At 45.3% G+C, this 12,887-nt stretch overlaps 1 protein-coding gene and 1 pseudogene across 2 annotated transcripts; both read right to left on the reverse strand.

Annotated features, from left to right (window-relative positions):
• Nucleotides 1–283: 283 nt before the first annotated feature.
• LOC115821356 (leucine-rich repeat extensin-like protein 5) lies at nucleotides 284–1,553 on the reverse strand (annotated as a pseudogene).
• On the reverse strand, nucleotides 1,471–8,912 carry iqsec2b (IQ motif and Sec7 domain ArfGEF 2b). 2 transcript variants are annotated; one of them, XM_030784490.1, is made up of 13 exons: nucleotides 8,018–8,912; nucleotides 6,798–7,080; nucleotides 6,183–6,527; nucleotides 4,956–5,998; nucleotides 4,613–4,774; nucleotides 4,343–4,465; nucleotides 4,071–4,237; nucleotides 3,777–3,916; nucleotides 3,514–3,639; nucleotides 3,292–3,391; nucleotides 3,027–3,188; nucleotides 2,639–2,845; nucleotides 1,471–1,573 (listed from the first exon to the last, which is right to left on the reverse strand). In XM_030784490.1, the coding sequence occupies exons 1-13, from the start codon at nucleotides 8,065–8,067 to the stop codon at nucleotides 1,560–1,562; spliced, it is 2,922 nt and encodes a 973-aa protein (XP_030640350.1). In that variant the 5' UTR covers nucleotides 8,068–8,912; the 3' UTR covers nucleotides 1,471–1,559. The 2 variants fall into 2 exon arrangements, with proteins under 2 accessions (XP_030640350.1, XP_030640349.1); XM_030784489.1 differs by lacking the exon at nucleotides 1,471–1,573 and having other exon boundaries at nucleotides 2,087–2,845.
• Between the last annotated feature and the right edge of the window lie 3,975 nt (nucleotides 8,913–12,887).

Below are 12,887 nucleotides of genomic sequence, written 5' to 3' on the forward strand. Positions count from 1 at the left end.
CTATTACATCCCAGATTTAGACCACAGTTTACTTAGACCAGAGTGCAACTGCACCGCAAGTTTATAGTCTGGACTGTTTAACACCTGAGAGATATAGCCAGGTCCACTCAAACCATGTGATGTAGTGGTATTGCATGTTTGATGAATACTAAGGGTATATGTGTTTTGTGTCTGTTTGTGTGTGTTGTCACATCTCACACCATGCCTCTTTTTTTTTTCTTTTACACCTGTGGGAATCTCAGGTGGAAGTAGCAGAGACGGAGTAGGCTGCGTTTCTTTTTATTGTTGTTGCTGCTGCTGTCTGCCCTGCCCCTCCCCACCTCCTCCAGCCTGCCGGCTGAGACCGGACCCCTGAGGGCCCAGCCCCGGGCCCGGCTCACACTACCGTGCTGATCCGGTTGATAGGCTTGGATTTGGCCCTGTCCATCGTACCGGACGAGCCACCCCCCGTCGTGGCCTGCGCCGGAGCTTGCTGGCCCCCTGGCTGTTGCTGGCCGGGGTGCTGGGGGGGGTGAGGGGAGAGAGGCGTAAGAGGGGTAAGGGGGGAGGAAGGGGGGGGTAAAGGGGAGTGGGGGGGGGGGGGGGGAGGGGGGATGGAGGACAGCGGAGGATACTGGGGCAGATACTGGGCGGCCGGCGGCACGTGGTGGGCAGTGACGGATGTGGAGGGTTGCTGCTGGGGGAAGGACGGAGGGGGGTTGGTGAAGACGAAGTGAGGCTGATGGGCGGGGTGGGAGGCCGGGTGGGGGGTGTGGGCGTGGCTTGGGTGGGTGTGGGAGGGTACGTGGGGGTGGGAGTGCGACAGTGTCAGGGGCTGCTTGCCTGTGTTGGTGCCTCCTCTGGCCGAGTGTGTGGGCTGTGTGTGGAACAGGGTAAACTGGGGGAGCTGGGAGTGTGGGGAGTGAGGAGAAAGGGGGGGAGGGCAGCCCACTGCTGTGTTGACGTAGTGACCCTGCATAGTATGGTGGGAGTACTGTTGGAGCTGGGTGTGGGAGGAGGGGTTGGGGAGCGGACGTCGCGGCAAGGTGACTCGCTGCAGGGTGTGGTGGGCCTGGCCAGGCGGAGGCAGGGTCTGCACGTGATAGCGATGGTGGTGGTGGTAGGGTGGTGGAGGCTGCCCAGTGGCGTTGGTATGGCAGTACTGGGCGTGCAAGGCCTGGATTTTGGAAGGGCCCCCTCCCTCCGACTGGCACAGGGAGGACGGGGAAAGAGGCGGGGGCCCTCCAGTGGTCGGCGGCGGGACAGGAGCGGGGTAAGGTGGTCCCGGGGGGATAATAGGGGCCGGCACTTTGGCTCGTTTGCCCCCAAACAGGGAGCCCAGGAAGGAGCCGCTGTTGGTTGTTGTCCCAGAGCCATTCCCCATTCCCCCTCTCTCTGTGCTGCTGCTGCTGCTGGAGACTCCCCCACTTCCAGTCGCCGCAGCGGTGTGTTGTTGCCCCGGCCCACCCCCCACCCCCACTCCGGGGCTCAGGATGGGGCGTTGAGGCCGGTAGTCCTCTGTGCCATAGCAGCCGGGGAGAACATTGGTTACTGGGTAACGCTGGTGAGGCTGTGGACTGCTAATGATGGAACCCTAAGACAAAGAGAGGGGGGGAAGTGGAGAGGAACGGAGCGAAGCGCAGAGAGTCAAGGTGTACAGGACCATGGAGAAAGCCAAAGTATTCAAGGAAAGGGGGAGGAAAAACAGGGGTGAGTTGATTAGGGTGATTGTAAGATTCTGTCACGTTCTCTCATAACAAATAGATTATATTTCATTACGGACAGGTTACAAAAAAACACCGACACAACAAATGCTGTTTCCACATGCATAAACACTAAAGAGATCTAGTTCAGGACCAATTCCACAATACATCACTCCAGCAAAAACAGCACAATACAACTAGTTCCGAATCAGCTCCACAATATAATGCTCACTCAGCAAAAGAGCAAAGAGCAACATAAATAGGTTAAAAAAAAACAAAAACATATATATATATATTATATATATTATATATATATACACACACACACACACACACACACACACACACACACACATATATATATATATATATACACACACATATATATATAACTGGGTTCCACTGTGAATCATCATTCCAGTTGCCACACAGAACTGATGTCCAAACACAAACACTGGGAAAGCGCACACAAAAGGTCAAAGGTCGTTCTATTTTCAGTTAGAGAGCATGCATTGGAACTGAGGTAGGCGGGCACAAAAGAAGGAAGGATCTCTCCATGCTCTGCACAATGTCGGGACACATGCGGGATGATGCCAAGTTCTGCTGTGCTCCAGACACACATGCGCATCATTTCAGTTCCGTGTTTTTCAAAGCTAGCTAAGAGATACAGACCTCTGTCCCACTCAGACTTACTTCCATTGTACTGTCAAGGGAACCAACGCTGTTTCTGCGACCACGTTTCCCTGCATCCAACCAGGATATGTCAACTCAAGACCATGTTGACATAGAGTTTGCATTTAGCTCAAGTTTGGCTCTTATCAATACAACAAAACCCTTGGCAAACGTTTGCTTAAGAAAGTCACCACCATTAGAAAGAGATGTCAGTGTGCTATAAAAATGAGAATGCACCTCGAGTTTGCATGTATATTGCTCTACAGTGTATCTGTGTGCGTTACCTGAATCAGACAGGTCTCTGAGAGATGAACTCAGTGCTGTGCGTTTGAGCCCTTCTCCGGGCGAGTAGTTATCATCAAGGCTGGGCCGTCCAATGGTGCCATTCACCATCTCACTCTTCACCCCTCCAACACTACTCACTCCACCTACAACTACACTGCCACTCAGCAGACTTGGACGCATCACTCCTTTCTGCTTCTCCAGCTCAGCTGCATGGAAACACAGGCAAAAAAAAAAAAAAACAGAAGAAATTATTAGTGATTAAAAGGAGACAGACAGGGAGAAGTCACGTTCTTCCATGACTGTGTATTTCCAGTGATTTTACAGTGGGAACCGTGATGAGAAGAGGGGAAAGATGAGTGTGAGTAACCAGCAGACAGCGTTACTCACATTCCACTCTGTACTTCTCCATTTCTTGCACTTCAGCGATGCTCTCTCTCAGGTCACTGACAAAACGCGTTCGATCCTGCTGACTGGGCGCATTAAACACTATCAAAACCTTCCTTTCTCCTCCTGGAATCGCAGATGTCAGTCGGACACCGTGGGGGTAGTCTGTAGGGGAGATGATATACAGTTATTCTAAAAGCCTGTGAGATCTCTTCTGAGTAAAAATAGTCATATGAAAATGTGACAGTTACTAAAAAGAGGAACTTACAGGAGTTCTGAAACATGTGAACCTGCATCTCAATAAGAGGAAAAGACTGTCTGAAACTGTATGTCACAGATGTTTTCTTCTTCTGAAATATCTTTGTTACCTGGAAGAGGAATAGCGAGAGAAGAAGATGAATGAGTTCTCAGTGAAGTATCTACAGCTTTGTAATTGTCAAATATCAGGCAGGCCCTTGTAAAGATAATTCAGTAATGGAGAGAGCTGTACCACTAGCAGGTCGTTAAAGAGGAAGACCTCCCGCTGATGAACACCGGTTCTCTGGGGTCGATTTGGGTCAGGCACCTCATAGAGCTGACAACAACAGACCAGCCTGCGGTGCGGCAGAGAGAGCACCTACAAGCGAAAGAGATTAGACAGAAACAGGACAAGGTCATTCAGTTAGACACTAAATGTCACATCACTCCATGTTAGATTCTGACAAAACTTTTACACGGTTAAAATGTCCATGTCTTAGAGAAAAGAGAACTCACAGGCTTTTTGCCCACTATAACTCTCTCCACAGCCTGCACTTGTGAGACATGATCATCGTTGGTCCTCAGTTCCCACTTCTGAATCCGCTGATAGATGCCAACCAGCAGGTCTCGAGGAATGTCCTGACCATTATCCACTCCTGAGAGGCAGACAGGGAGGACAACTTAAATGTTAAATGGGGTTATCTTCATGTTACAGTCAAGTCTTTTGAAGTGAACGGGTCCTTTGTCAAGAGTTGGTGTGTTCTATAGCAGTTTTGGCAAGGGTGCGGTGCTTGTGAATTTGAATGGTACCTCGCAAATTTTTGATGAAATCATCTAGTTTCATTTTTCTCTCTGCTTTGACGCTGGGACTGTACATGTCAGTGTTGAGGAGGATGATGGCAAAGGCTAGGATGAAGATGGTGTCAGGGTTCTGGAACTGTCGCACTAGAGCTGGGTTACACACACAGTACCTCTGACTGAAAAAAAAGAGAGAAACAAATGATACCCGGTTGTGTAGAGAGCGCAACAGAGCTTATTTTCACAGAGAACTTCTTTTCATTAAATCCGTTTTGCACACACACCTGAAAGCCTCAATTAGTCTCTCCACTTTCTGGGCCTCTCCTTGTACTCTGATCTGGGCTTGAAATTTTCTTAGTGCATCATCCAGATCCATTCCTGAGAAATCCATCTCATCAACGACACAACTGGGAAAAGAAAAGAAACCAAGTTAGTGCTACTAAATTTACTAAAGCGCCTGTTCCCTGTCAGGCTTATCAGTTTTTTCTTTTTTTCATTTCCCCTCTTAGTCCATTTAAGAATTATTGACTTCCTCCTATCCTTCTCTGACTCACTCCAATACATCCTTGTTGAATTGCTTCTGCCTGTTGCCCAGGAACTCTCCAATCATCTGTCGGCTCAGGCCCTTCCTCTCGAGGATGAAACGGGCGACGCCCACGGGGGTGTCTGACACAAAGCCCCTCTCAATCAGATACTGAATGCCCTTCTCTGGTTTCCTAGTTATCAGAGATATATAAAGAGTGGTTGTCAATAGAAAGCAGCGATAAATTGATGCAAAGATAAACACAAAGGAGCTCAGTCCATCGACAGTTCCATAATGTTTGTTTAAGAAATCCCTTACCGGCCCCGCCTCCCTTGTTTCATTTTTTTCATGTGTTCCGCTTAAAATATTCTTACTTGTTGAAAAGGTTGAGGCCGATGCGATACTGCCTCCTCTGCACGATGTCGTTGTTGAAGGCCGGTGAGTCCCAGCTGTGACGGCTCTCTCTCTGGTAGGTCTGCTTGCCCAGCGGGGGCAGCGGTTCACGCAGGCTGTCCCTCGACGAGGAGCCAGAGCTGCAGTTGATGGTTTCGTTGGAGTTGGTGGTGGAGTTGAGCGAGTCGTTGTCTCCGTCCGAGCAACAGGGCTGCTCAAGGCCACCAGGTGGCAGCGGCGCTGAGGACGATGACGAGAGAGGCGTGGTGGGCGGCTGCTGCGGGGAGGAGGAGGACGAGGGCGTGTCGGGATACTGGTGATGATGGTGGTGATGGTGGTGGTGGTGATGGTGGTGTGCCATGTGGTGTGGGATGTGGGTAGGAAGCGGGTGGCTGCCTGGGCGCGTCTGACCCTGTGCGACCGTAGAGGACGTGGACCTGGCGCCGGCGTTGTGTTTAAGGGTTCCCTGCGGCGAGCCTCCTCCAGGCTCCTGCTCATACACCATCTGTCGAGTGAGGGAGCCGCGGTCCGAGCGGTCGCTCATATCCACCGAGCTGTCGCTGGGGGGCTCGATGGTCAGCAGAGGGAGATGGGATCCCCTTAACCTATAGTCTCGGCACTCTGTACAAGGGGTACTGCGTCGACTGTTGCTGCTGCCGCCGCCCTCTGTGTCGCGGCTGTCTTCCCTCCCCCCCACGCCACTTCCTCCTGCTCCCCAGAACTCTGTGTCCGTGCTGCTGGGGGCTCTGTCCAAGGAGAGGGGTGAGGAGGGAAGGCCATCGTCCATATAAAGAGTGACGTCACTGTAAGAGGTGGCTGTGCTGTCTTCGTGCATGCTTAAGCCCCCTCCGCCGCCACCTCGCTCCCGGTTGCCAAGGGCCCTACGAAGGGAGGGGTTACTGCTATTGCTCCAGATACATTCACCAAAGTCGTCAACTACCCCTTCCCCAATGCCGTCCTGGGAGTCATCCCGGCTCGGGCGACAAGAAAGGGCATCGTCTATAGAATCAGCCAGGGACTTCACCTAAGATAAAAAAAAATTAAATAAATAAAAATTAAGCAAAGGGCCCAAACACCACTGCAAGAAGTACTGAAAGTGAAATTCTATGAAAAGGGCCATTTTTGTGTTGTCCCATTTTCCTGATTAGACTGTATTTCCTGATTCCTAAGTCTCGTATCGGGAATTAGCGAACTGTGTTTATGCAAACCTGCTTGGAGAACGAATCCTCCAGGTGAGTGTAGTCTCCGGGCCGTGCAGGAGAGCTCGGCTCTAGCTCTGTGGGGCAGGCTGAACTGTGTGGAGGGGCCATACCGGGGCTGTGGCTATAGTGCGTTTGTGTGGGTGTCTGTACCTGGGGCTGTCTGTCGTCAAACGAGCACTGCATCCGCATGTTAGACAGGATGATACGGCGTGTCATGCGGCTCTCAGATGCTGAGCTGCGCAGGCGCTCAAAGTTCTTATTCATGCGATACTGGCGAAAAGCCGTTTGGATTGTGCGTGCAGCGCGTCTGCTTAGGAAGTAGCCGCCATACTTCCTCTCCAGCATCTCCACCTTTCAGAAAAACAAGAGCCAGCCAAACATGAGACCGATATCACAAATACTACTTACAGTAAATCAGACGTCATAAGTCAAAGATGTGTTTTACGTTATGGTGTCAAATCTGCTTCTGTAAGTATCATTGAGTTTCACGTCGATTTTTGCTAAAATTGATGATTTCATTTATGGCACAGTAACCAACCAAACATATGCAATATACCAAATGTCGGGTCAGTCAGAAAGCAGACACATTACATAGCACAGTGCCACGTTTCGGTGCAGTACCTTTTTGTCTTGTAGATCAGTGGAGAGCTCATAGCTGTCAGATAGGGCTTTGCATTTCTTGTTTTCCTCTTCCTCTTGCTTGCGCAATGCTAAGCTAGCGGGCTGGTTCCGAGTACGCTGGGCCCAGGCTAGGCTGGCTGGACTTGGGGGGGCCACACAAGGCCCCCGAGGGCCAGGTGGGCCACAGCTACTGTCAATGTATCGATCTGAAGTGTATGGGGCCTGACTGCACGGCCTGTCTGCATAAGGCCCTGACTCTGTGCTCTGGTGCTCACCTTCAACCCTACATAGAAAGAGAGATAGAGAAAAAAAACAGAGAGAGAGAGAGAGAGAGAGAGTGGTGTCAGAGAGATATGTTGAACATTTTGGCATTGTAAGGTCATTCTTATCCAGGCAGGGGACGTTACCGTCAAAAACAAGTTAGAAATCCAATTTACACACCAAAGAGCTTTTAACACAGTGGCAATGAAAATTACTTCAAGCATAAAACATCTGACACTCTGAACAATGGCAGTGATGAGATAATAATCTCCAACTCAAGCAAAACGCAACTCTCTTCAGTTCACACTGAGTTGGCACTTTATATCACAGGATTTTCTACTTCAGACGGCAGCCGTTAATGAAGCATAAGGATAATCATGACTGCGATAACAGAGCAATTCCAGTTTTGTAACTGTTGCAGGTTAAATTGGCTAAAAATATTCAAGAACACTGTGAACAGTTTTCAGTGGTTTTGTGACATCCAAGATTTAGGTGTAAAAAATAAACAGTGACTTTACATCTTTCACAGTCGTGTTATCTTCCTGAATAACAATCCCACTTGAAAATGACCTCAATATAATTTATGTACTGAAGACATTACCTAACAAGTTGCTTCGTTATATTACACTTCAGATAAAGTAACAAGTGAAGCTGTAATACAAAGGTTGAAATGAAAGTGAAAATGGAAGAAAACAGTACATTTTTTCCTCACGAATATTCTTCAGAGAAGCGTTTTTCGTGTACACTTGTTTCAAGAAAACAATGTAATAATCAAGATTAGTCTTGTTTCTACAGCTGCCGAGCGATTCGTATATTCTCTGTAACCAATGTAAACAATGTAAACCACGGTCTTAGTTTTATGTTCGTCATCTTTATAACGAAATCCTAAAAGAGCAAATAGGCATAATGTCCCCCCAGCTGGATACACTTCTGCTGCTCCCCTCATGGTTTTTACTCACTTGCCGTCATGAGCTTCCTGGGGTAGCTCGTTTAGACCGCTGGACTGCATAAGGCAGAGCTTCTGGGCACACACACACACACACACACAATTACAGACAGAGACTTCCCACAGTCTAGATCAATACCTCAAACACGCAGAACTGCAGGACAATCTAAATGTAGCCTGCCACAAAATGCAAATGACAAACTTTGATATTGGCTAAAAAGTAAATAGTCAGAATATGATCCCTAAATGTGTCTATCGGCGTAGTGCCTCGACGGTCACATAAAGACATGTCTTACGTGCATAGGTCAATGCACTAACCCTTTCAGTCCTGGCACAGGATATCCAACAGCATGTGACTGGGATGCAGCTGTATGACACAGCCCTCAAGCGGAACAAAACAGCCTGGAGTTCTCTGAATCTCGCTAACTAAAAGCTAACCTGGAAAACCTCACTCACAACACTGTTTAAGCAAGTCATAAGCTAACAGCTTACATTTCTATCTCTCTCTCTCTCTCTCCCCGTAACCCCCTCACTTTTTTGCTATTGTACAGTGTCTTTTCACACTATGACAACAAGTAACCATTACAAAAACCAAACAGCCAGTCCACACTTAACTGGAAAACCAGGTTTGTACAATAGGACAGTTCTGTCCAGTCACATGCACAGACACAAAGGAAACTCATGTAGAAAAAAAACAACAACAACAATCACATACAGACTATTACAACATGTCCATAATGAAATGAAAACTGTGACACTTAAACTTTAACAGACATGCTCAAGCTGAATCCAGACAGACAGACACAAACACACACACACATGCGCATGCAACAGATATTGTCCTTGTCTTCCTCTATTTCCGAGAACTCAAGAAAGACATTAATAAATCCAGATTAGAAAGGTCTTCAAATCTGTGGTTTTAGAAATGTTAAAGCAGATAAGACACAGGAGTCAGGCGGTAACCTCCTCATGGTCACATGTTACTGTTACAACTCCTCCCCTCTCCTGTTCTATTCTATTTACCGTAGTCAACACACACTGGCACAGTGAGCAAAGCCAACTGTAACTTATGTGAAAAAGTGACAGAATATAAAGTGAGAATGTGTTTGTTTTTTCTTCCATAGTTCTAGGCCAGTCTCCTTTTAATAGTGTCTCTACATTAAACAATACAAATGCGTGTTTACAAATAGGACTACTTTGAAGCACTGCGAACAATACAAACTAGCATATCTAAAACACATTTGTGACCATTCAAAATGACTTACTACAAACAGAAACTGTATAAACAATATATATCAAATATAAAAGGCACTAGCACTTTAATGTATACGACTCTAAATGTTTTGTGACCCCCCCCCCCCCCCCCCCCCCCCCCCCCCCCCACACACACACACACACACACACACACACCTCATCCCCTCATTATTTTCCTCTTTTTTCTATTTGAGCAGTGGAGCTACCATGGTTTCCTGTATTTGTGTGGTGTTGACCGACAGCTAAGGGAAAGGAAGAGTAGCAGAACAGCTGTTCCTGTTGACTGACATCTGGTGGTCATGTAGGGAGTCAGGGAGGTTTAGTGCACACTTTATGGTAAGAACAGATTTAAGGACACCATTTTGCTTTTTGCTTTGACCTCAGTAAAAGAGCAGTAAAGCGTGGTTAAAAAATAACAGAACCGATTTTTTTTTAACTAGCAGTACAAAGATCTCAGACTTTCCATGCTTTACTGTGATGGAATTACATGTTGTGAGCATCATGTATTTATTGGACTGGGTGTACTCTGCAGCTAAAGTTTCACTCATGACGACGGTGACCTTACATTGTGGACATTTCAAAATTAAAACATAATGCAGGACAAGAATAAGTACTTTCCTGGTGGAGGCGTCATTATTTTCTTACATTACAGCTTCTTTTGGGGAATAACGCTGTTGAACCATTAGCCATTAGTTGAACCCCTGAACCCTACCTCTCCAAACCCCCGTCCTCTCATGGGTGAACGACACATACAAATTACTATTGCAGTACCGTGTCAGTTGAAAAATGCGTCCTTTTATTAGTTCTAAAAGTACTGACTCATAATCATACAGTACAAGTTAGGATGGAACAAATTAATTTCCCCCACTTGAAGGCCAAAATTACACTTCAGCCATTACAATAATGTGTCACAATCCACAGTTGACTATGCTTCGTATGTTAAGTGTAACGTTAGTAATAACTCGCCTACTGGATACCTTTAGCAAGTCAAAAGACCAAAATTCAGTGTTCAAAGGGGACATTTTTATGCATTTAACGAGATCAGCTAAGTTCCCTTCAAACCGCTATGTTAATTTAGAGCCAAGTTATCCAAAAAATTTTACCATTTGTTTACACTTGTACGACAACCTTGATGAGTAATCGCTAGTTTCCAAATTATTCCAAACGAATACTGGGGCTCCCGTGAAACCAGTAAAATGAGTAATGTGATTGAACGTTAAATCATGAATGAAGACATCCAGAAAAACTAGTTTTTAAAGCTTACCATACGTCTCAGTGACGACTCTTCAGCGGTCGATGTCCAAGTTAAGTTAGCAAGGTTAAACTAGTTGAAAATAAGCTGAACAGATGCTCCGATCAACGGCTTTAGCACGCGTGCTTGTTAGTTTATGCTGACCGTGAGAGTGACTCCGATAATTACCAGTACTAATCATGTTCATTTCGCTTACCGTCCCCCAAAAACGCAAATTAAGCTTCTCTCTGTTGGAAAAATACGCAGCTAAAATAACAGTAGGCTAAAGATAAATGAGAAGATTCCAGTAGAATGAATGAGATAACATACAGTTCCATTAATTATTTGGTAGTTAAATTGCTGATTAAACAAAATAAATACAAAATCAATCGCATCTAATATATGTAGCCCACGAAGGAGACTATTTGCAATCATGAGACAAATGAGGAGAGAGTTTTCCCAAAAAAGTGATAATTACTGCCTTTGTAAATTATGACACAAATGTTATTACCATAAAATGTCAGGCACAGTGACATATTATTTAATAAAGCGAAGTAAAATTGAGTTTTTAATATGCCAGAATTATAAACAGTGGTAAAGTGAATGAACTGAACTTCACGGTCAGTCTACTCGATCGAATAACATAATGCACAAATAAGGTTATGTTTTTTGCTCTTCTTCCAGTCAGACAGCTACATCACACATGCATTTACAAGAAACGAGAGAGAGTTGTGGTTGCATGGTGACAGTTGCCATGAAACCAGCTTGGGAATCAAGGCATTCTCCAGTGTAAGAATCTTTGTTGCTATGGTTACAGTGGGGTGACAGGGTCTGTGGGTGTAGATAGCCAGGCTGTGGGTTGATTTGCAATATAGCAAATCATATTTAATATACGAGTGTCTTCCATCTACTAAAATACTCTCTCTCTCTCTCTCTCTCTCTCTCTCTCTCTCTCTCTCTCTCAGTTAGCTACTGATGACAGATTGCTAGTGTTGTACAACATACTGCCGATTCCAAACTCTCCTGTTTCAAATATGTATACCTACACACGCATTTCCACATGACACACTATCTCTGCTGTATTGCCTCAGGTAGAGGACAGGTGAGATAAAAATGAAGACAACAGATGAAAATGTGGAAAACATGTCAGTGCTAGACAGTAGAATCATTCCTATATACAGTACATATATAAGGAAGTTTCTGAATGAATAAGTCAATATCATTACGCACAGTGATCTCTCTCTCTCTCTCTCTCTCTCTCTCTCTCTCTCTCACACCCACACACACGTCTACACACACACAAATATTGTTTCCTTCTCACTGTGGCACATACAGTGCGTACAATGGCATTAAGTGGTACGTCCAAAAAAAGCTACGAAAATGTTTACAGAACACCCATTGTATTATCTGGGAATTTTATGACTCCCATGAAAATTCAACAAACTCTCAAAACCCCCATCATGTGGTGAAGAGGAGGCCTATACTTACAGGGCAAACTTTAGCTTAAACAAATAAGCATGGAAGAGAGAGTGGCACTTGACAGCGTTTACATGAAGCACCACTGTATTTTCAAAATGCTAATGGAGTTTAAGTGGTTTACTTTTTTTTTTTTTAAATAGGTAACGAATGGCTATGGCTATAGAAGAGTCACTGATCAAAGGTAAGGCTCAGACACACTTCTGTTTAAGATGCAACTTCCTTTTTGAGAGACCTACCAGGGAGTGGCATGTGAGGGAGAGTTTCACACTGGGAAGGAAAGTAAAGAAGATTGTTAAGAGATAAAGAGGAAATGCTTTTAACGGGTGCAAAAAAAACCCCCACTTCAAACCATAGCATTTCTAAGCATTCTTGCTTTTACTCTGATGCGACAGTTACAAATTTGTACTGTGAAAGTTCTATTTTCTTTATGATGGAGCAAGAAGCACAGTTATTTATGTGTTAGTATACAATGAAATAGATGTATTTTTTTTTTTTACAAGTCCCTGCACCTTTCCTCTCTCTTTACACATCTGACCTTTTTTCTGTTTTACTTTCAATTTCTCATTACGAAATGTCAGATTAGTTTTTTTTTTACTTCTTCCAGGAAGGAATGAAGTTTCAACCTGTTAAACTAGTTGTTATGCTGAAATGCAATCTAAAGTCCTCTGTCATAACTGAATTTGAGAACAGAGCAGTTGATAGACAATAAATTACTCTCAAGTATCTTTTGAAAGATGATACAAAGTTTGTTCATTCTAAAAAACAAACAAACAACCCCCCCCTCTCTGTTTTTAGTAATGAAAAAAGCCCCTGTTTATTCTATACTAAATTTACCTCTTCCACCTGAACCACCAAAAACATCAAAGGATTGTAAATGACAGTTGTAAATAACAGTCACAACCATCTAACACAGACTTGG

The sequence above is a fragment of the Chanos chanos genome, chromosome 9, assembly GCF_902362185.1.
Source record: "Chanos chanos chromosome 9, fChaCha1.1, whole genome shotgun sequence".
Taxonomy (NCBI): domain Eukaryota; kingdom Metazoa; phylum Chordata; class Actinopteri; order Gonorynchiformes; family Chanidae; genus Chanos; species Chanos chanos.